Consider the following 25,043-nt stretch of genomic DNA (forward strand, 5'->3'; position numbering starts at 1 on the left):
TTATACTAAACACTTCCCAGTCACAACTATTACAAACATCACTATAAGCCCGTTGACCTTCTAGAAACTTAAACTGCAGCTCAGCTCGCTCACAATATAGGCTTGAGATGAAGGATAATTAGCTTTTAGCGTAACGTTAGCTCATTTTTCTGTGCGTGTGTGCGTGTGCGTGTTTTAGCAAAGCCCTATCTGTCTGTTATTTCATTGAACTCCTTTGTGTTTAGGGATGAATAGTCTCTCCTATTGCAAGTGTACTATTTTTCAACTATAGTTACATGAATCCTTAGTAATGTAGCAGCCTAGTTTTGAATAGCAGGGTCCCTGCTATCACATGTTGATACAAATACAACATTTACATAATAAAAGTCAACTACAGGCTTCCCAAATGCTGTAATAAATTAAGCATGATGAGTTGACATTAAACAGTTTCAATGGAAACTGATTAATGTTAAACTTTTTATATGCAGAAGAAAGGTTTTTTCATTTTATTTAATCAAAGCAACAACTTGAAGCAGTTTAATGTGGATTAACGTGGGCAGAATTATTATATTGTTCCCAATGTTAAAAGGATAAAGCCATTGTTTACAAATTTGGTAAATAAATAACCAAAAAAATGTATGTTTTGTTGATTTCTTACTGTACCGAAAATGAACCGAACCTTGACCTCTAAACCGAGGTACGTACTGAACCGAAATGTTTGTGTAGCGTTACACCCCTAGTTTTAACAAACGCAACCTTTACTAGATCAATCAATCAATCAATGTTTACTTATACAGCCCTAAATCACTAGTGTCTCAAAGGGCTGCACAAACCACCACGACATCCTCGGTAGGCCCACATAAGGGCAAGGAAAACTCACACCCAGTGGGACATCGGTGACAATAATGACCCAGTGGGACGTCGGTGACAATGATGACTATGAGAACCTTAGAGAGGAGGAAAGCAATGGATGTCGAGCGGGTCTAACATGATACTGTGAAAGTTGAATCCACAATGGATCCAACACAGTCGCGAGAGTCCAGTCCAAAGCGGATCCAACACAGCAGCGAGAGTCCCGTTCACAGCGGAGCCAGCAGGAAACCATCCCAAGTGGAGGCGGATCAGCATCGCAGAGATGTCCCCAGCCGATACACAGGCAAGCAGTACATGGCCACCGGATCGGACCGGACCCCCTCGGACCGGACCCCCTCCACAAGGGAGAGTGGGACATAGAAGAAAAAGAAAAGAAACGGCAGATCAACTGGTCTAAAAAGGGAGTCTATTTAAAGGCTAGAGTATACAAATGAGTTTTAAGGTGAGACTTAAATGCTTCTACTGAGGTGGCATCTCGACATAGTTAGCCACCTCAGTAAAACACATGTCCAACTCTGAAACCCTCAAAGCAGAAAAAACTTGTTCTAATTTAACTGACTCCTTACCCAGACCAGTAGTCTCGCATTTTCCATCTAAATAGATCTAGCCTATACAGTATAAACACTTTGTAGGACTCAACTAAATAGATCTAGCCTATACAGTATAAACACTTTGTAGGACTCAACAAAAGACAAGATTGTCACAATGAACGTAACGCCAGTCGACTACTGCCTGACTACAGCAACTCACCAGGGACAAACTAAAATGAATGCATACTTGCAAAGAAGACTGAATTGTTAAGAGAACACGATATCACAACTGGACACACAGGTATTATTATTATAAGCTCATTGTTCAGTCTTATTGAAAATAAATGAACACAGACAAAAGTACCGAAATTTGTACCAGTGTGTGCCCATATTGATTCCCAGGTCCTGGGAATTGGACTCATGTCAGTTCAAATGTGAAAGGGGACACATGCAATGTTTAGGTCCACACACGTATAGGAATTAGCAACATTTAGGAGACAAATGATTGTCAGGTAGTATTTCACTGTAGTAAAAACTTGCAACAATGTTTTATTGACTTCAATACACAAAGCAAAAGGAGGGTGGAATCAAACCAAATACAGGACTTGTGGACTTGGTTTTGAATTTTATTTGTACAGTAAAGGAGTGGAATAGTATCCAGTAATATATGAATATAATGATCTTATGTATACTGTAAAAGCTCTTTTACACTCTAACTGACCTACACTCTAACCTATATGCAATGATGAGGTAGACAATTATAACGGTACTTTCCACCCTCTGCCAAAACAAATAATGAATACACCTTAAATTACTCTTATCACTGTAAGAAATATATGATTATCATGAAACTGTACATCACAAATAATAAAATAATTATAGAATAGAAATTATACCAATTTGAGTGCATTTTGTATATGTACAAAGAAATGCAGCTCTCTCATTTCTTCATTCGGAGCACTTTTGTAAAGTTATCGTCTGTACAAAATATTTACAGCTCAAAAAAAAAATAACGAACAGCAGTGCATTCAAAGCTAATGTGCATTTTTTTAAATATCGCCTCTCTTTGCGAGTCTCTTGTTTTACATGTTCCTCATCAGAGCAGACAAACTGGCTGCGGCTCCTCGGCGCAGTTTATTTGCGGAAGTGCATTTCGTGAAGATGCAGCAAAAAAAAAAAAAAAAAAAATTCCTGACTGGCAAAAACAATATTTTACTGAAACAGAGAAGACACAAGTGTGGCGGTGTGTCCTTTTTTTTTCTTCCTAAAAGCACATGATGACCCTCGCTGACCTCTGCAGTCAGGCAAAAATCTCTTAAAGGCGTTGCCGTTGTGTGTGTGTGTGTATGTGTGTGTGTGTGTGAGCGTGAGTGACATTCACCCCACTTTTCTTTCTTCTTTGTGTTTTTTTTGTTTTTTTTTGTTTTTTGCGACAACAAAAAAATGCACTTGCACGGGCGTTTAATGACTTCGGTCGGACGGAGGCAATTACGGGCTGCCTTACAGACAAGGTTGCACGACAAGAGCTTGCAAGTCCAAACGCTGACGGGCAAAAAAAAAAAAAAAAAAAAAAGCCTCTGTCCACTGTAGCCGCGGCACGAGAAGGTGCACGGTGGCACCCGATGGGCTCCCGTGGCACAAAGGACACTCTGAGGAAACAAGGGCTTGTTTGATGACTTCTTGCATGATTGGGAAATAACACTTTAAGGCGGAAAAGTGTGCATTTTCACCAGCACTGAGTCGGAATAAATAGCAAAATGTCGCCTCTTGCGTGCGTCCAATGTGGATCTCGCTCAGGTGTCCCGGCACGGATCTCCTCTTTGAAGTCTCTACTGCGTATTCGGTGGCCGGTGTCCGCTACCTGCACCCGCACTGCTCCACCACCATGTCCTCGTACTGTTTGTACACCACGTTGTTGCCCGAGTCGATGTACAGGATGCTGATGGGGCTCAGCTTGGTGGGGACGCAGCAGCTGGGCGGCGTGCTGTTGGGGTCCATGGAGTTCATGAGCGTCTGTATGATGGCGTGGTTGGTGGGCTCCAGGTGGGATCGGAGCGGGAAGTCGCACACGCCCTCGCAGTGGTACGCCTCGTAGTCCAGGGGCGCGATTATCCAGTCGTCCCAGCCCAGCTCTTTAAAATTCACGTGCAGTGCCTTTTTGCTGCACCTGGATTTGGACTTCTTCCCGTGTCGCTTCCCGTGACGGTTGCTCAGTGCTGTCCGTCGCCGCCGCCGGGGCCCCTCTCCCCTGACTTCCTCCTCCGCCTCCGCCTCCGAGGGCCTCAACACCTCTATCCCCTTGGTGGACCTCCGCGACTTGATCTTCTCCTTCATCTCGTTGAAGAGGTTCTCCCTCTTCTTGGAGCGGGTGTAGGCTACCAGAATGGCTTTTTCCTGCTGGGGTCGCCCACCCCTGTCCAGGCCCAGCGCCCTGAGGTCCAGCTCCGTGTCAGAGTTCCCTAGAGTGACTCTGAGCTGCAGGCAGAGCTGGTTCCTCCGATGGTGGGATTTAAACATCTCCCACACGTCCAGAACCGCCCACCCGGACCCGGCGGAGTCCACGGGGTCCAGCAGCGTGGAGTCCAGCAGCGCGTCCGAGCCGCACGGGTAGAGCCGGACGCGATAGAGGCCTGTCGTCTGCGAGTCGCCCGACGCTCTCCTAAATATCCTTAATTCGGCCCCGACCAGCTCCTCTTTGTCTGAAAGGGTTGAGACATCAAACAGATACTTTTGTCTTCGCAGAGTAGAGTGCAAAAGATCGTCTGCAAGGATAAAAGAAGAAAATAATTGCAGTCAGATTCACTTAGGGTGTACAGTGTTCAGGGTGGGAGGGGATCGGGGGGGGGGGGGTAACATTCTCCCACAGAGGCCTTCTCTCCCACCCCGTGAACCCCCACCAGAAACCAGCCTGAAACAGATAATTGCCTAATTGTACCCATTTACAGCAGTGAATCCACATTTTACTCGCACAAGTTCAACATGTAACGTGGCTTCACAATTCTTCAAATGCAGACCAAAATCTGGACTCAAACCGAATAAAATCGTATTTTATTAATGTTAAAGACTATGCATATCGAGGAAAAGCTGTATCATGTTGAATAAAATCCATTTAAAGGCCTACTGAAATGAGATTTTCTTATTTAAACGAGGATAGCAGGTCCATTCTATGTGTCATACTTGATCATTTCGCGATATTGCCATATTTTTGCTGAAAGGATTTAGTAGAGAACATCCACGATAAAGTTCGCAACTTTCGGTGCTAAAAGAAAAGCCCTGCCTCTACCGGAAGTCGCAGACAATGACATCACATGTTGATGGCTCCTCACATATTCACATTGTTTTTATTGGGAGCCTCCAACAAAAACAGCTATTCGTACCGAGAAAACGACAATTTCCCCATTAATTTGAGCGACGATGAAAGATTTGTGTTTGAGGATATTGATAGCGAAGGATTAGACAAAAAAAAAACGCGATTGCATTGAGACGGATTCATGTGTTTTTAGACACATTTACTAGGATAATTCTGGGAAATCCATTATCTTTCTATTGTGTTGCTAGTGTTTTAGTGAATTTAACAGTACCTGATAGTCGGAGGGGTCTGGCCACGGGTGTGTTGACGCGCAGTGTCTCAGGGAAGTCGACGGCAGCTTTATGGGCGGCACAAGCTCAGCTGATTTCCGGCAAGAAGCGACTTTTTACCACAATTTTTTCACCGAAACCTACTGGTTGACATTCGGTTGGGATCCATGTCCGCTGCGATCCATAGTAAAGTTTCACCTCTGTGAATTTTAAACAAGGAATCACCGTGTATTTGTGTGGCTAAAGGCTAAAGCTTCCCAACTCCATATTTCTACTTTGACTTCTCCAATATTAATTGAACAAATTGCAAAGGATTCAGCAACACAGATCTCCAAAATACTGTGTAATTATGCGATTAAAGCAGACGACTTTTAGCTGTGTGTGTGCGCAGCGCTCATTTTTCCTAACAGCCCGTGACGTCAAGCGTACACGTCATCATTACGCAACGTTTTCAAGAAAAAAGTCCTGGGAAATTTAAAATTGCAATTTAGTAAACTAAAAAAGGCCGTATTGGCATGTGTTGCAATGTTAATATTTTATCATTGATATATAATATATATTTTTTTTTTTTGTAAGGGGCGCTGGAAGCCGGCAGACCCGTCAGCGATCCTGTTCTGTCTCCCTGTAATGTTTGTCTAAACTTGAATGGGATTGTGCTGAAAATTTTAATTTTCCTGAAGGAACTCTCCTGACGGAATGAATAAAGTACTATCTAATCTAATCCAATCTAATAAACTATCAGACTGCGTGGTGGGTAGTAGTGGGTTTCAGTAGGCCTTTAAGAGTAGATACCCATTTTTTTTATTTTTTTTTGCACACCTGCTTCAAAACTGTTGGTCTTTTTTACGCCTTTTAATTTCATTTCCAGCCCATTCGTCACGCATGACCTGTTTAAAACGCTGCAGACTCACAAAGCACTCAGTGTTCACGCCGCTCGCAGGAAGCATCTAATCTTGATTGTTGCACTGATTTGCTGTGCGCTGTTTTTCTGCCAATAGTCGATTACTCTCAGGCTACTTTCTTTTTTTCCACCACGACAAACTCAATAATCTAATTAGATCTAGCTTAATGCCGCATCTTTCAAGTGAAAGTCAATATTGTGGGTGATGGCTTGTTTGTTTCCTTTTATTACAACTTCAGCTTGATTATGTACAGTATTATTATTATATACATAATTTCTGTATGTGTTTTGAAATGCATTGTCAAGTTGTATGATGTTTAAAATGGTGCATGTATGAAAAGGGATGTCAAAAATAATGCGTTAACTTATGTGAATAATCACAAATAATTATCCCAATAATCATACATATGCAGCATAATCACACAATTTATTTGGACCGTACAAGTTCCAATGTATTAAATGTGTGCATATACTGTACATGGTGCAAATGTATATGATTTATTTTCACCACACATGTTCCTTTACGTGTGCCGTGGATGGTTACCTGTAAGTTATTATAAGGTCAGTTCATAATTTCCAAGATGACATTCCACTTACACCAAGATACTTTAACTAAAACTATAAACAGGTTCTGAGTAAATAAATGAGAAAAATACTAAAAAAAAAAAAAAAAAAAAAAAAATGGTTCCTGTATGACAATCTGACAATAAAACTGCATTTGTGTCCCAATACCAGGGTCTTTTGTTAAGTTAATGAATTTATGCAAGCCAGCAATAACATGTCATTTGATTAATCCAAAGGAAAAAGTGTGATTAATCTGACTTTAAAAAGTATAATATATAAAATGTATAATAATGTATTACAACTTTTTATTTTTTATTAATAAAAAACGTTTCAATAAATATATCACAAATTACACATATATATATATATATATACATATATATATATATATATTTATATATGTATATATATATATATATATATATATATATATATATATATATATATATATATATATATATATATATATATATATATATATATATTAATGTCTGCGATGAGGTAGCGACTTGTCCAGGGTGTAGGCCGCCTTCCGCCCGATTGTAGCTGAGAAAGGGGAATAAGCGATAGAAAAAAAAAAAAAATATATATATATATATATATATCTATATATATATATATATATAGATATATATATATATATATATATATATATATATATATATATACTGACAATAAAATTGGATTTGTGTCCAAAATTCCGGTTCTTTTTCTAAGTTAATTAAATTTTGCAAGCCAGTAATAACCAGTAATAATAATAATAACAATAATAATAATAATAATAATAATAATAATGATAATAATGAATAATAATTATGATTAATCCTAATTTAAAACTGTGATTAATTGTCCATAATTTATGTATGTTTACTTTACTGACAATACACAATTAATGCATGAGCAGGCCTGTAAATATAGTTCATAAATCAATCAGAGAAACTGTTTGCAAAAAAGAAAATTAATAGTTTGAACAGATAAAAAATGTTGATCAGTATTGTGCAGGTTTTGCAATGTAAATCCCATATAAATTGGGAAGGAATTGCAACACGTAGAGATGTTTTTTTTTTTTTTTTTCGGTCAAATGATACGTCATATTAATATTGCTTTTTTTTCCCTTTTTATGGATGTATTATTTCAAAATAGCCTAAAATGCGCTGCTTTAGAACGAACCCGCACCTCGGCTATCAGGTCGATATCGATATTCTCAGCAGATTATCTGATTCTACTTGTCAGTTTCTCTCCGTGAACCCTGTCGAGTGAAACAGTTAAAAAAAAAAAACGTATTGAAACCTTGTGCTCGTTTTTGTTACTTTGCACGTCTGGTCTGCATTACCTTTCTTTTCTACCATTTTTTCCCCCTCACTTTTTTTTTTTTTTAACAAGACCTGAACCAAAAAAAAAAAAATCGAATACAAGTTCAGCAAATAATTAACAGCCTGAATTCCCATCTTCGTCATTAAAGCACTTCCCCTCTTATATTTCATCCCGCGTTGCCAAGGACAACATTCCCCTTAAATGTGCCTGTGCACGCTTTGGGTGCACAGCTTGTTGAAATTACTGACATATTCGTGTTGACACGCAAGAATGTAGCAGGTTTGACGAATATCACCGTTCCGTTAAATATAGATTTTTTTTTTTTTTTTTTTTTTTTTTTTTTGGGAGCAATGCAATTCACATTTTGCAACACATGCAACGCTATTTATTGAGCTGGAGCTTAGGGATATTATTAGAGGAAAAAATGCATTTTTCTATATTGTTTACTTGATTGCACAATTAGTAGGAGACTTGCTCACTTAAACTTAAAATTAAAATCCCTTTTTTCCACGTCACCCCGAGAAAAGTCATGTTTAAATGTATATGTAGACTGCAGGGGTCCATATATATATATATATATAATTTTTATTGCTTCTTTTATCTATTTATTATATATATGTTACTGCATTCTTTTTAATAGTATGTGATAATGCCTTTTATACTGTATTTGTTTGTTCGTATTGGACGTTGGCATCTGCAATAAAGCTTGATATAAACCGTTTTTTCCCCCATAATGAGTTATTTCTAATGTCATTAGGTGCCAATATAATTCATGAATTTTGCACAAAATCCTATTTTTCCACGTCCCCTGCTCCTGGTGATGTGCCATCCTGGGCCTTCAAGGGGTCATTATGGGAGAATAGTTTGATATGTTATGACATGAACACTCAATTAGATGACTGCGGTTCAAATACTCCAATCAGCCGTTCGATGCCAAGCGGCTCTCAGAGGGTCCGGCTCGGGGTCAGAGCCAGTGACACATCACATCACAATCACAGGGGAAAGTGCGGCCTTTTTTTTTTTTTTTTCCTCCTCTTTTTTTTTTTCTCTATCAGATCACATCATACTGGAAAAAAATTATATTAGTGGAGGAAAAATATTCATAATAACTTGCAAGCTATGGGAATAAATGGTTGGAATTACTGCATTTTTGCCTGAGCGCATGTTTACATATTAAACACCTGCTTCTCACACTGAGGCCGCATAACACTGAGCCCTTTTTTTGTATTGTCTTTTGTCCCCAAGTCTGCCCGAAAACTTCTGATATTTGCAAACAAAACTAAACAGAAAGCATTGTTGCAAGGGTAAAATTATGAAAAAGTTTGGATGATGCACTGAAAAGGCGCACCTCAATTTAAAGATGTAATATTATACTAAAATGCCGTGCAATAATATAAAAAGGATTATATTGTCTATTACGCATTGTTAACACTATAAATAAGGTTGGTGATAAAAAAAAATGAAATTAAATGAGTTTATTCCGTTCATAAAATCAACCATGGTGTGTGATCAATTCAACAGCACAGATTATACATATCAACAAATCATAAACACACAAAAATACAAAAAAAATGACCGAAAAAGGAATAGGCTGAAGCCAAGGCTTATATTTACCTATCCTATATACATGCACTGAAAACTAGATTGTCTGGAATATCAACGTTCCAAAAAATTAATACGATGAAAGTAATCGTTGCTATATTTCATAATTTTCCATTTTTTCACCTTTCAAGGCTTTCTTTAACAAAGAACTATATGTCTTTAACTCATCACTGAGCTGTTTGAATAAGATATGCTTCTTCCTACTCCTTTTCGGACACTTGTGTCACTGTAACCATGCATGTTGCTTGTATGCAATTTGGATTTTTTCAGTCCTGTTACCATAATATCACATAATATCACACTGTAAAAAACTTTATTGTGCTGGCTAATAATTGCATGACTTGAATTTACAGTAATTGACTGTGGAAGTTAAAATGGTACTGTCATTTATCCAGTTATTTGTTGTAATATCGATCAATGATATAAGAAGGGTAATATTGTCTATTATGCATTTTAAACACTTTAAATTATGTTGGTGATAAAACTTTTTTTTTAATTATATTTTTTGTATTTTCTTGGTTGAATAAGATCTGCTTCTTCCTACTCTTTTTGCGGACGCATTTTGTCTCTGTAACCATGCATGTTCCTTTTATGCAATTTGGGTTTTTCAGTCCTGTTACCGTAATGCATGAGGGGGAAATCACACATTTTGCGCTTAAATATCCAAAAACAATCATTTCCACCATTTTTGCACGTATTATCACACTGTAAAACACTTTATTGTGCTAGTTAATAATTGCATGACTTGAATTTACAGTAATTGACTGTGAAGTTAAAATGGCAGTGTCATTTATCCAGTTATTTGTTGTAATATCTATCAATGATATGAGAAGGATTATAGTGTCAATTATGCATTATTAACATTATAAATTATGTTGGGGATAAAAAAAATATATATATTATTTTTGTGCTAGTTAATAATTGCATGACTTGAATTTACAGTAATTGACTGTGAAGTTAAAATGGCACTGTCATTTATCCAGTTATTTGTTGTAATATCGATCAATGATATGAGAAGGATTGTATTGTCTATTATGCATTATTAACATTATAAATTATGTTGGGGATAAAAAAATATATATATTATTTTTGTTTGTATTTTCTTGGTTGAATAAGATCTGCTTCTTCCTACTCCTTTTCAGACACATTGTGTCACTGTAACTATGCATGTTCCTTGTATGCAATTTGTTTGTTTTTTAGTCCTGTTACCGTAATGCATGAGAGGAAATCACACTTTTTGTGCGTAAATATCCACAATCATTGCCACAATTTTTGTAAAAAGCATCATTGTGCTGGTTAATAATTGCATGACTTGAATTTACAGTAATTGACTGTGAAGTTAAAATGTCACTGTCATTGCTCCGGTTATTTGTTGAAATATCGATCAATTATATAAGAAGGATTATATTGTCTATTATGCATTAATAACACTATAAATTATGTTGGTGATAAAACGAAAAAATGTATTATTGTTTGTATTTTCCTGCTCGAATAAGATCTGCTTCTTCCTACTCCTTTTCGGACACATTGTGTCACTGTAACCATGCATGTTTCATACATGCAATTTGGGTTTTTCAGTCCTGTTACCAGGGAAATGAACCTTTTTGTGCGTAAATATCCACAATCAATCATTGCCACCATTTCTGTAAAAAGCATCATTGTGCTGGCTAATAATTGCATGACTTTAATATACATGAATATGAAAATACATGACTGTGAAGTTAAAATGATACTGTCATTTCTCCAGTTATTGGTTGTAATATCGATCAATAATATATGAAGAATTATATTGCAATATTAACACTGTAAATTATGTTGGCGATGAAAAAAAAAGTGTTTATTATGTTGGTTGAATAAGATCTGCTTCTTTCTACTCGTTTTCGAACAAATTGTGTCACTGTAACCATGCATGTTCCTTATGTGCAATTTGGGTTTTTCAGTCCTGTTACCGTGATGCTGCACGAGGGGGAAATCACACATTTTGTGCTTAAATATACACAAACAATCATTGCCACCATTTTTACACGTATTATCACACTGTAAAAACTTTATTGTGCTGGCTAATAATTGAATGACTTGAATTTACAGTAATTGACTGTAAAGTTAAAATGGTACTGTCATTTATCCAGTTATTTGTTGTAATATCGATCAATGATATGAGAAGGATTATATTGTCTATTATGCATTATTAACATTATAAATTATGTTGGTGATAAAACTTTTTTTTATTATATTTTTTGTATTTTCTTGGTTGAATAAGATCTGCTTCTTCCTACTCCTTTTTGGACACATTGTGTCACTATAACCATGCATGTTGCTTGTATGCAATTTGGGTTTTTTCAGTCCTGTTACCGTAATGCATGAGAGGAAATCACACTTTTTGTGCGTAAATATCCACAAACAATCATTGCCACCATTTTTGTAAAAAGCTTCATTGTGCTGGCTAATAATTGCATGACTTGAATTTACAGTAATTGACTGTGAAGTTAAAATGGTACTGTCATTTATCCAGTTATTCATTGTAATATCGATCAATAATATATGAAGAATTATATTTTCTATTATGCATTATTAACACTATAAATTATGTTGGTGATTAAAAAAAAGAGTTTATTATGTTGGTTGAATAAGATATGCTTCTTTCTACTCCTTTTCGGACAAATTGTGTCACTGTAACCATGCATGTTTCTTATGTGCAATTTGGATTTTTCAGTCATGTTACCTTAATACATGAGGGAGAAATCACACTTGTTGTGCGTATATAACCACAAAAATTAATTGCCACCATTTTTGCACGTATTATCACACTGTAAAAAACTTTATTGTGCTGGCTAATAATTGCATGTCTTGATTTTACAGTAATTGACTGCGAAGTTAAAATGATACTGTCATTTATCCAGTTATTTGTGGTAATATCGATCAATGATATGAGAAGGATTATATTGTCTATTATGCATTATTAACACTATAAATTATGTTGGTGATGAAACTTTTTTTCATTATATTTTTTGTATTTTCTTGGTTGAATAAGATCTGCTTCTAACTACTCCTTTTCAGACACATTGTGTCACTATAATGCATGTGTTGCTTGTATGCAATTTGTTAGTTTTTTTCAGGCCTGTTACCGTTATGCATGAGAGGAAATCACACTTTTTGTGCGTAAATATCCACAAACAATCATTGCCACAATTTTTGTAAAAAGATTCATTGTGCTGGTTAATAATTGCATGACTTGAATTTACAGTAATTGACTGGGAAGTTAAAATGATACTGTCATTTATCCAGTTATTTGTTGTAATATCGATCAATAATATAAGAAAAATTATATTGTCTATTATGCATTATTAACACTATAAAATATGTTGGTGATGAAACTTTTTTTTTATTATATTTTTTGTATTTTCTTGGTTGAATAAGATCTGCTTCTTCCTACTCCTTTTTGGACACATTGTGTCACTATAACCATGCATGTTGCTTGTAGGCAATTTGGGGTTTTTCAGTCCTGTTACCATAATGCATGAGAGGAAATCACACTTTTTGTGCGTAAATATCCACAAACAATCATTCCAACCATTTTTGTAAAAAGCTTCATTGTGCTGGTTAATAATTGCATGACTTGAATTTACAGTAATTGACTTTGAAGTTAAAAGGGCACTGTCATTTATCCAGTTATTTGTTGTAATATCGATCAATAATATAAGAAGAATTATATTGTCTATTATGCATTATTAACACTCTAAAATATGTTGGTGATGAAACTTTTTTTTTATTATATTTTTTGTATTTTCTTGGTTGAATAAGATCTGCTTCTTCCTACTCCTTTTTGGACACATTGTGTCACTATAATGCATGTGTTGCTTGTATGCAATTTGGGGTTTTTTCAGTCCTGTTACCGTAATTGATGAGAGGAAATCACACTTTTTGTGCGTAAATATCCACAAACAATCATTGCCACCATTTTTGTAAAAAGCTTCATTGTGCTGGCTAATAATTGCATGACTTGAATTTACAGTAATTGACTGTGGAAGTTAAAATGATACTGTCATTTATCCAGTTATTTGTTGTAATATCGATGAATGATATAAGAAGAATTGTATTGTATATTATGCATTATTAACACTATAAATTATGTTGGTGATAAAACTTTTTTTTTAATTGTATTTTTTTTATTTTCTTGGTTGAATAAGATCTGCTTCTACCTACTTACTCCTTTTCAGACAAATTGTGTCACTATAATGCATGTGTTGCTTGTATGCAATTTGTTTTTGTTTTTTCAGTCCTGTTACCGTAATGCATGAGAGGAAATTACACTTTTTGTGCGTAAATATCCACAAACAATCATTGCCACCATTTTTGTAAAAAGTTTCATTGTGCTGGCTAATAATTGCATGACTTGAATTTACAGTAATTGACTTTGAAGTTAAAATGGCACTGTCATTTATCCAGTTATTTGTTGTAATATCGATCAATAATATAAGAAGAATTATATTGTCTATTATGCATTATTAACACTCTAAAATATGTTGGTGATGAAACTTTTTTTTATTATATTTTTTGTATTTTCTTGGTTGAATAAGATCTGCTTCTAACTACTCCTTTTCAGACACATTGTGTCACTATAATGCATGTGTTGCTTGTATGCAATTTGTTTTTGTTTTTTCAGTCCTGTTACCGTAATGCATGAGAGGAAATCACACTTTTTGTGCGTAAATATCCACAAACAATCATTGCCACCATTTTTGTAAAAAGCTTCATTGTGCTGGCCAATAATTGCATGACTTGAATTTACAGTAATTGACTGTGGAAGTTAAAATGATACTGTCATTCATCCAGTTATTTGTTGTAATATCGATGAATGATATAAGAATTGTATTGTATATTATGCATTATTAACACTATAAATTATGTTGGTGATAAAAAAAAATTTCATTATATTTTTGCATTTTCTTGGTTGAATAAGATCTGCTTCTTCCTACTCCTTTTCGGGCACATTGTGTCACTATAACCATGCATGTTGCTTGTATGCAATTTGGGGTTTTTCAGTCCTGATACCGTAATTGATGAGAGGAAATCACACTTTTTGTGCGTAAATATCCACAAACAATCATTGCCACCATTTTTGTAAAAAGCTTCATTGTGCTGGCTAATAATTGCATGACTTGAATTTACAGTAGTTGACTGTGGAAGTTAAAATGATACTGTCATTTATCCAGTTATTTGTTGTAATATCGATCAATAATATAAGAAAAATTATATTGTCTATTATGCATTATTAACACTATAAAATATGTTGGTGATGAAACTTTTTTTTAATTATATTTTTTGTATTTTCTTGGTTGAATAAGATCTGCTTCTACCTACTCCTTTTCGGACACATTGTGTCACTGTAACTATGCATGTTTCATATATGCAATTTGGGGGTTTTTCAGTCCTGTTACCGTAATTGATGAGAGGAAATCACACTTTTTGTGCGTAAATATCCACAAACAATCATTGCCACCATTTTTGTAAAAAGCTTCATTGTGCTGGCTAATAATTGCATGACTTGAATTTACAGTAATTGACTGTGGAAGTTAAAATGATACTGTCATTTATCCAGTTATTTGTTGTAATATCGATCAATGATATAAGAAGAATTGTATTGTATAGTATGCATTATTAACACTATAGATTATGTTGGTGATAAAACTTTTTTTTTATTGTATTTTTTTTTATTTTCTTGGTTGAATAAGATCTGCTTCTACCTACTCCTTTTCAGACAAATTGTGTCACTATAATGCATGTTCTTTGTATGCAATTTGGGGTTTTTTCAGTCCTGTTACTGTAATGCATGAGGGAGAAATCACACTTTTTGTGCGTAAATATCCACAAACAATCATTTCCACCATTTTTGTAAAAAGCTTCATTGTGCTGGCTAATAATTGCATGACTTGAATTTACAATAATTGACTGTGAAGTTAAAATGATACTGTCATTTATCCAGTTATTTGTTGTAATATCGATGAATGATGTAAGAATAATTGTATTGTATATTATGCATTATTAACACTATAAATTATGTTGGTGATAAAACTTTTTTTTTATTGTATTTTTTTTATTTTCTTGGTTGAATAAGATCTGCTTCTACCTACTCCTTTTCGGACACATTGTGTCACTATAATGCATGTTCCTTGTATGCAATTTGGGTTTTTTTCAGTCCTGTTACCGTAATACATGAGAGGAAATCACACTTTTTGTGCGTAAATATCCACAAACAATCATTGCCACCATTTTTGTAAAAAGCTTCATTGTGCTGGTTAATAATTGCATGACTTGAATTTACAGTAATTGACTGTGAAGTTAAAATGATACTGTCATTTCTCCAGTTATTTGTTGTAATATCGATGAATGATATAAGAAGAATTGTACTGTCTATTATGCATTATTAACACTATAAATGATGTTGTTGATTAAAAAAGTAGTTTATTATGTTGGTTGAATAAGATATGCTTCTTTCTACTCCTTTTCGGACAAATTGTGTCACATTAACCATGCATGTTTCTTATGTGCAATTTGATTTTTTCAGTCATGTTACCTTAATACATGAGGGAGAAATCACACTTGTTGTGCGTATATAACCACAAAAATTCATTGCCACCATTTTTGCAGGTATTATCACACTGTAAAAAACTTTATTTTGCTGGCTAATAATTGCATGTCTTGATTTTACAGTAATTGACTGTGAAGTTAAAATGGTACTGTCATTTATCCAGTTATTTGTTGTAATATCGATCAATGATTTGAGAAGGATTATATTGTTTATTATGCATTATTAACATTATAAATTATGTTGGTGATAAAACTTTTTTTTTATTGTATTTTTTTTAATTTCCTTGGTTGAATAAGATCTGCTTCTACCTACTCCTTTTCAGACACATTGTGTCACTATAATGCATGTTCCTTGTATGCAATTTGGGGTTTTTTCAGTCCTGTTACCGTAATACATGAGAGGAAATCACACTTTTTGTGCGTAAATATCCACAAACAATCATTGCCACCATTTTTGTAAAAAGCTTCATTGTGCTGGCTAATAATTGCATGACTTGAATTTACAGTAATTGACCGGGAAGTTAAAATGATACTGTCATTTCTCCAGTTATTTGTTGTAATATTGATGAATGATATAAGAAGAATTGTATTGTCTATTATGCATTATTAACACTATAAATTATGTTGGTGATAAAACTTTTTTTTTATTGTATTTTTTTTAATTTCCTTGGTTGAATAAGATCTGCTTCTACCTACTCCTTTTCAGACACATTGTGTCACTATAATGCATGTTCCTTGTATGCAATTTGTTTTTTTTTCAATCCTGTTACCGTAATTGATGAGAGAAAATCACACTTTTTGTGCGTAAATATCCACAAACAATCATTACCACCATTTTTGTAAAAAGCTTCATTGTGCTGGCTAATAATTGCATGACTTGAATTTACAGTAATTGACGCGAAGTTAAAATTATTCTGTCATTTCTCCAGTTATTGATAATAAGGTCAAGGTGAATTTGGATGATTTTCTCTGGGAATAAGAGTTGTGAGACGCTGGTCATGTCCAGAGTGTGATGCTGCCCACCAACCTGTTCCTCTGTCCACGAAACTTGTGATGGTGTTGGCGGACTTGGAGGAGCGGAAAAAGCTGGCGTTTAGTCCCAGTTTCTCCGCCGCCGAGTAGGTCCTGTAAATGGAGAGCATGTAATCATGCGGCACGACGTCGTCCTTCCCGGGCTCTTCTTTATGCTGGCTGGCCGGGTGATGGGAGGACGCGAAGATGTCTTTGAGGAGCTTGATGGACCTTTGGTGGGGGGGTCTGACTCCTCGGTTCCTCCTCGGACTGGATGGAGAGATGATAGCAGCTGAGTGGAAACATGGAATATTCCAGAGGAAAACAAGCAGCAGGCCCACGTAAAGTGTGACAAGTCGGGATGCAAACATGGCTGGAGGGTGGCTGTCCTTTTTTTTTTTTTCTTTTTTTTTTTTTCTTTTTTTTTTTTTTTTTTTTTGGGTTGGGGGGGGGGGTTCCTTTTTTTTTTCTTTCCCCTTGGGTGGAGATGGAGAGGTCCGCCCGAGCCGGAGGAGAAGTTGAGCGCGTCAGCGTGTGAGAGCTGCGAGACTTTTTGCGCCCTCAAGAAGTGCGTTTTGCGCTCTGGACTCCGCACCGCAGCGCAGGCTGTTAGGCCGAGTGGAACACGCCCACACTCGCACGGTGCTTCCCAATTCCAGCACAGCCACTTGCCAAAAAGACCGAAGAGACTCGGGAAGTTGTTGGTTTTTTTAGTTGTGTTTTTTTTTTTTTTTTTAATGGAGTTGTATTGCAACACACGTTTTTGGTGGATGTTGAGGATGTTGAAATATGATCAACATCAAACCAACACAACAGTTTTTTTTTTATTATTATTATTTTAGATCAGGGGTCGGGAACCTTTTTGGCTGCGAGAGCTATACAAGCCAACAATTTTAACAAGTATTTCCGCGAGAGCCATATAATATATTTTTTAAGACTGAATGTGTGCATTTTTAAGTAAGACCAACATTTCTAGAGTATAATAGGTCTCTTATTCTTTTTAATAACATTGTTATTCTGAAGTATAAAATACTTCTCACCATTAATGCGACTTCTTGAACAGGTGCAGTAAAAACCGGATGGATGGATTAAAATGCATGAGAATGTTATTTTGAACACTGTGATTACCAGTGGAATTATTCATTACTTATCGTGTTAAGCAATGTCAGCTAAGATTTATCTGAGAGCCAGATGCAGTCACCAAAAGAGCCACATCTGGCTCTAGGGCCACAGGTTCCCTACCCCTGTTTTAGATTATGACTCTTGATTAAAGGCCTACTGCATTGATGTCAAACTCTGGCCCGCCATGCAATTTCATTTGGCCCTTGAGGCAATATCGAATTAACATAAGAGCTGTAACACCGCATTCGCCGCTTATACTAATACTTGCCAACCCTCACGATTTTCCAACCATTCTGCAACCAAGGCCTCAAATAAAAAAAGAGGCATTAAATGTTTTATTTCAATTGGATTTAATATACCATTGAAATCTTTCGTTTGTTTTTTGAAAGTTGATTTTGCACTATTAAGTTTTATTAGTACTGCTTGTTCCATATTCATTGTTAAAGCAAATCAGCGTTGCTAACTGAGCAATATGTTGAGATCCGCCTTTTGGATCGTCCACATATTATCGTTTGTTGTTCCATTTTTATTTTCACTCTCCGTCTGATCCTATTATTTCCTGTTTAAGTCGGTCACCATGGTAGCTTATCAGTTTCACCTGTTTCTCACTCCTCACTAATCACCTGCCTTGTATAAGCCTGCATCTTTTGTTGTTCAGTCTGGGATCCAAAATTGTTTATACACAACGGTACGTCTGCTTTGCGCTTTTGCTTACATGCAAATTTCTGTATTATTCTCACGAGCTCTCACGCTGCGCAATTTTATTCAATCTTAGCTCTCATGCTAAATGTTTTGTTTTCCCCTTTGTGTGCCTATGTGCCAGTTTAGTTTACTATTTGTTTAGCCTAGCTTTCATGCTAGCGTCTTTCGTTTGCCTTTTCTTAGCTCCAGTATTTTTGTTCTCTAGCACCTTTTGTTAAATAAAATCATTAGTTCATACCTTTTACTTTGTTCAATTTTCGACGCATCCTCGAGGGAATCTAACCCGGCATGACAATGCCGAACAGGCGTAACACAATAATTAACAATTTATTCATGCACTTTCTCTTCCTACTTTTAAGGCTTGGATGTTTGATTAATTCATTATTGTTATTTTATTTTCAAATTTATTATTAGCTTGTGGAAAAAGTTTATTTTGATATTTACCTGAGAAGGCTGCAAATAGAAAAGGCGTTACATTTTTCATTTACATTTTATTTGATATGCCATTGATATTTTTATTATTATTATTATTATTATTATTATTTGAAACTCGTTTTTGCATGTCACTATAAAGTTATGTAAGCCTTGCTTGTTAAATATTCAATGCAAAATTTGTTTGGGTCCCTATTAAAAGGTTCATTTGTTCAACCTTGGCCCACGGCTTTGTTCAGTTTAAAATTTTGGCCCACTCTGTATTTGAGTTTGACACCCCTGGCCTACTGAAACCCACTACTACCCACCACGCAGTCTGATAGTTTATACATCAATGATGAAATATTAACATTGCAACACATGCCAATACGGCCTTTTTAGTTTACTAAATTACAATTTTAAATTTCCCGGGAGTTTCGTCTTGAAAACGTCGTGTAATGATGACGTGTACGCATGAGGTCACGGGTTTTAAGGAAATATGAGCGCTACACACACACACAGCTAAAAGTCGTCTGCTTTAACAGCATAATTACACAGTATTATGGAAATCTGTGTTGCTGAATCTTTTGCAATTTGTTCAATTAATATTGGAAAAGTCATTGTAGAAAGATGGAGTTGGGAAGCTTTAGCCTTTAGCCACACAAACACACGGTGATTCCTTGTTTAAAATTCAGAGAGGTGAAACTTTACTATGGATCACAACGGACATGAATCACGACGGAATGTCAACCAGCAGGTTTCAGTGAGAAAATTGTGGTAAAAAGTCGCTTCTTACCGGAGAAAAGCTGAGCTTGTGCCGTCCATCAAGCTGCCATCGACTCCCTGAGACATTGGCGTCAAGACACCCGTGAACGTACACCTCCGACTATCAGGTACAACTCAATAAAACACTAGCAACACAATAGAAAGATAAGGGATTTCCCAGAATTATCCTAGTAAATGTCTCTAAAAACATCGGGATCCGTCCCAATGCAATCGCTTTTTTTTTTCTTTTTTTTTTTTTCTAGTCCGTCACTATCAATATCCTCAAACACAAATCTTTCATCCTCGCTCAAATTAATGGGGAAATTGTCGTTTTCTCGGTCCGAATAGCACTTTTTGTTGGAGGCTCCCATTAAAAACAATGTGAATATGTGAGGAGCCCTCACACGTGTGACGTCATCGTTTGCTACTTCCGGTAGAGGCAGGGCTTTTCTCTTAACACCGAAAGTTGCAAACTTTTTCCTGGATTTTCTCTACTAAATCCTTTCAGCAAAAATATGGCAATATCGCGAAATGATCAAGTATGACACATAGAATGGACCTGCTATCCCCGTTTAAATAAGAAAATCTCATTTCAGTAGGCCTTTAAATACATTCTGCTTGTCAATGATTAGTTAGGATTTTTACCTGATAGTCAAAAACATAACAGCTGTGTTAAAAAAAATAACCATCATTCATGTTCTCTTTTTTTTAGTGGGTAGTAATATCTAGATCAGTGGTTCTCAAATGAGGGTACACGTACCCCTGGGGGTACTTGAAGGTATGCCAAGGGGTACGTGAGATTTTTTTTTAAATATTCTAAAAATAGCAACAATTAAAAAATAGTTTATAAATATATTTGTTGAAAAATACTTCAACAAAATATGAATGTAAGTTCATAAACTGTGAAAAGAAATGCACAATATTCAGTGTTGACAGCTAGATTTTATTGTGGACATTTTCCATAAATATTGATGTTAAAGATTTATTTTTTTGTGAAGAAATTTTTAGAATTAAGTTACAATCCCCAAAGAGGGCACTTTAAGTTGATGATTAGTTCTATGTGTAGAAATCTTTATTTTTAACAGAATCACTTGTTTATTTTTCAACAAGTTTTTAGTTATTTTTATATATTTTTTCCAAATAGTTCAAGAAAGACCACTAGAAATGAGCAATATTTTGCACTGTTATACAATTGAATACATCAGAAACTGATGACATAGTGCTGTATTTTACCTCTTTATCTCTTTTTTCAACCAAAAATGCTTTGCTCGGATTAGGGGGTACTTGAATTAAAACATGTTCACAGGGGGTACATCACTGAAAAAAGGTTTAGAACCCCTGATATTATAGATTATTGTTTTTAGTTTCTGGTTACTATTCTACTAATACACGAAACAATCCAACATAACGGACCAAAGCTCTTTAGAATGGCTTTGGCGACATCTAGTGGTCGTTTATTTGTTTGCACTTGCCTGACTTATCTGTCATGTTTAAGGTTAAAAGTAAAACATTACCAGCAAATTTACAAAAAATGTTTGTCATCACTTCTGAGAATACAGAGCATAGAAGAAAAAGTCATTTCAAACAGCAACATTCAAGGACAACTTTAAAACAAATGTGTACATCAGTGGTGGGGGTAAAACTGTGGAATTCTCTTTACAATGACATAAAAGACTGTAAAAATATATTCAATTAAAAAAATATATATAAAGATAGAACAATAAGATCATATGGACAGCCACAAGTGTTTACATTTTGCTTTTTATTTATTATTTTTCTTCTTTTTTTTATTTTTTTGGTCTGGTTTTGTATTTGCTTTGTATCATTCCGTGAGGTGTATATTATTATTATTATTATTTTTTCTGTTTGGTTTATACTTTATGAAGTTTTGCACTTGTTCTGATTTTCTTGTGTTTTTTTGATTGTTTCATTACATTTGGATGTATTTGTTGTTTTAAATGATATTCATGAAGTAAGACTATGTATTATGTCGAAGGGGGCAGGAAACTATAAAAATTTTCTTCATCTTGCTCCTTCTCAGGCATTGTTGTGTGAATTTAAATTGTATAATTGAGGTATAATTGTGTATCGATCAAAATGCACGTTAATGAAGGATATAAATAAAAAATGAAAAATTAATGAAATGTATTATTAATATTATTCAAGCTTTTTTGTGTCCTGGGCATGACGTTAAAGTGCATCCGGCAGGCTCCTTTAAGACAGTGGTTCGCAACTTTTTTTCAGTTATGTACCCTCTGTGAACTTTTTTTTTTAATTCAAGTATCCCCTAATCAGAACAAAGCCTTTTTGGTGGAAAAAAAGAGATAAAGAAGTAAAATACAGCACTATGTCATCAGTTTCTGATTTATTAAATTGTATAACAAAATATTGGTCATTTGTAGTGGTCTTGAACTATTTGGAAAAAAAGATATAAAAATAACAAAAAACTTTTTGAAAAATAAACAAGTGATTCAATTATAAATAAGGCTTTCTACACATAGAAGTAATCATCAACTTAAAGGCCTACTGAAATGAGATGTTCTTATTTAAATGGGGATAGCAGGTCCATTCTATGTATCATACTTGATCATTTCGCGATATTGCCATATTTTTGCCGAAAGGATTTAGTAGAGAACATCGACAATAAAGTTCGCAACTTTTGGTCGCTAATAAAAAAGCCTTGCCTGTACCGGAAGTAGCAGACGATATCCGCGTGACGTCACGGGTTGTGGAGCTCCTCACATCTGAACATTGTTTACAATCATGGCTACCAGCAGCGAGAGCGATTTGGACCGAGAACGCGACGGTTTCCCCATTAATTTGAAGGAGGATGAAAGATTTGTGGATGAGGAAAGTGAGAGTGAAGGACTAGAAAGACGAAAAAAAAGACTATACAGTGGAAGCGATTCAGATGTTATTAGACAGATTTACTAGGATAATTTTGGAAAATCCCTTATCTGTTTATTGTGTTACTGGTGTTTTAGTGAGATTATATGGTCGTACCTATACAACCTGAAGGTCACCCCTGCACCTTTCTTCAGCACCAGTCGACGGGTGGTGGCGATGCCCATCTCTGCCCTTCGCAAGGGACCCTCTTCGAAACGCTATCTTTTGAAATGATCGCTGCATAATACACTGTAATTTGTGTGTGTGGTCCAATCCAACCGTGTGCGCTTGACCGCTCTGTTCCATTGTAAAGCTTCACCATCATCTTTCGGGAATGTAAACAATGAAACACAGGCGGTGTTTGTGTTGCTAAAGGCGGCTGCAAAACACCGCTTCCCACCTACAGCTTTCTTCTTTGACGTCTCCATTATTCATTGAACAAATTGCAAAAGATTCAGCAACACAGATGTCCATAATACTGTGGAATTATGCGATGAAAAGAGACAACTTATAGCTGTCAACAGTGCGTTGTCATACCGCGACATTTTAGCAGGATACTTCCGCGCGAAATTTAAAATTGCAATTTAGTAAACTAAACCGGCCGTATTGGCATGTGTCGCAATGTTAATATTTCATCATTGATATATAAACTATCAGACTGCGTGGTCGGTAGTAGTGGGTTTCAGTAGGCCTTTAAAGTGCCCTGTTTGGGGATTGTAATAGAGATCCATCTGGATTCAGGAACTTAATTCTAAACATTTCTTCACAAAAAAAGAAATCTTTAACATCAATATTTATGGAACATGTCCACAAAAAATCTAGCTGTCAACACTGAATATTGCATTGTTGCATTTCTTTTCACAGTTTATGAACTTACATTCATACTTTGTTGTAGTATTATTCAATAAATATATTCATAAAGGATTTTTGAATTGTTGCTATTTTTAGAATAGTTTTAAATAATCTCACGTACCCCTTGGCATACCTTCAAGTACCCCCAGGTGTACAGGTACCCCATTTGAGAACCACTGTTCTATGGGGTCTTGGGGCACAAGGGGGTTAACCCCTTTACTACTGTTGCCCCAGGTTGAGTAAAGTTGAGTTGAATTTGAGTTTATTTGGAACATGCAAGCATACAACATGATACATTATAATTTCCAGTTTCTCTTTTCAACATGTTCGAAAAGGAGTAGGAAGAAGAAGAGCTTTTTTAATCCCACCCCTTATCCTTTACATAACAGTTGCTAAAACTGTTGTTCACTTCCTGGTCTCAATTTATTCACAATATACTCCATAAGTAATCACAATAAAAATAAATAATAATTGGTGTAGTAAGTTATATTCCATGTGATGAGATAAGTAAGATCATTTTGAGAATGAAAGAATGGATGGATGAAATACATTCAGAATGTGTACCATGGTTCTTCTTCTTTGTACATTGTAAACACTTTAAGTTTGAAGAGTTTCTTGAAGTGGATCATATTTGTACAAATCCCGTTTACATATGAGTTGGGAAATTGTGTTAGATGTAAATATAAACGGAATACAATGATTTGCGAATCATTTTCAACCCATATTCAGTTGAATATGCTACAAAGACAACATATTTGATGTTCAAACTAACAAAGGTTTTTTTTTTGCAAATAATAATTAACTTTGGAATTTGACGGCAGCAACACATGACAAAGAAGTTGGGAAAGGTGGCAATAAATACTGATAAAGTTGGGGAATGCGCATCAAACACTTATTTGGAACATCCCACAGGTGTGCAGGCTAATTGGGAACAGGTGGGTGCCATGATTGGGTATAAAAGCAGCTTCCATGAAATGCTAAGTAATTCACAAACAAAGATGGGGCGAGGGTCACCACTTTGTAAGCAAATTGTCGAACAATTTTAGAACAACATTTCTCAACGAGATATTGCAAGGAATTTAGGGATTTTACCATCTACGGTCTGTAAAATCTTCAAAATGTTCAGAGAATCTGGAGAAATCACTGCACGTAAGCAATGATATTACGGACCTTTGATAAATAAATAAATGATAAATGGGTTGTGCTTGTATAGCGCTTTTCTACCTTCAAGGTACTCAAAGCGCTTTGACACTACTTCCACATTTACCCATTCACACACACATTCACACACTGATGGAGGGAGCTGCCATGCAAGGCGCCACCCAGCACCCATCAGGAGCAAGGGTGAAGTGTCTTGCTCAGGA

At 35.6% G+C, this 25,043-nt stretch overlaps 1 protein-coding gene across 1 annotated transcript; it reads right to left on the reverse strand.

The window, feature by feature from the left end:
• Window positions 1–1,900: 1,900 nt before the first annotated feature.
• On the reverse strand, window positions 1,901–17,583 carry gdf6a (growth differentiation factor 6a). Its single transcript, XM_061916404.1, has 2 exons — window positions 16,958–17,583; window positions 1,901–4,144 (listed from the first exon to the last, which is right to left on the reverse strand). Exons 1-2 carry the CDS (start codon window positions 17,310–17,312, stop codon window positions 3,240–3,242), a joined length of 1,260 nt encoding a protein of 419 aa, XP_061772388.1. The 5' UTR covers window positions 17,313–17,583; the 3' UTR covers window positions 1,901–3,239.
• Window positions 17,584–25,043: the final 7,460 nt, after the last annotated feature.

The sequence above is a fragment of the Nerophis ophidion genome, linkage group LG11, assembly GCF_033978795.1.
Source record: "Nerophis ophidion isolate RoL-2023_Sa linkage group LG11, RoL_Noph_v1.0, whole genome shotgun sequence".
In the NCBI taxonomy this organism is placed as follows: Eukaryota; Metazoa; Chordata; class Actinopteri; order Syngnathiformes; family Syngnathidae; genus Nerophis; species Nerophis ophidion.

Bases quoted from the DNA above. Each gene is read 5' to 3' on its own strand.
- gdf6a (XM_061916404.1), bottom strand. From the start codon at position 17,312: ATGTTTGCATCCCGACTTGTCACACTTTACGTGGGCCTGCTGCTTGTT. The intron at 4,145-16,957 runs GTTGGTGGGCAG...TTATCCTTGCAG, and splicing joins TTTCGTGGACAGAGGAACAG to ACGATCTTTTGCACTCTACT.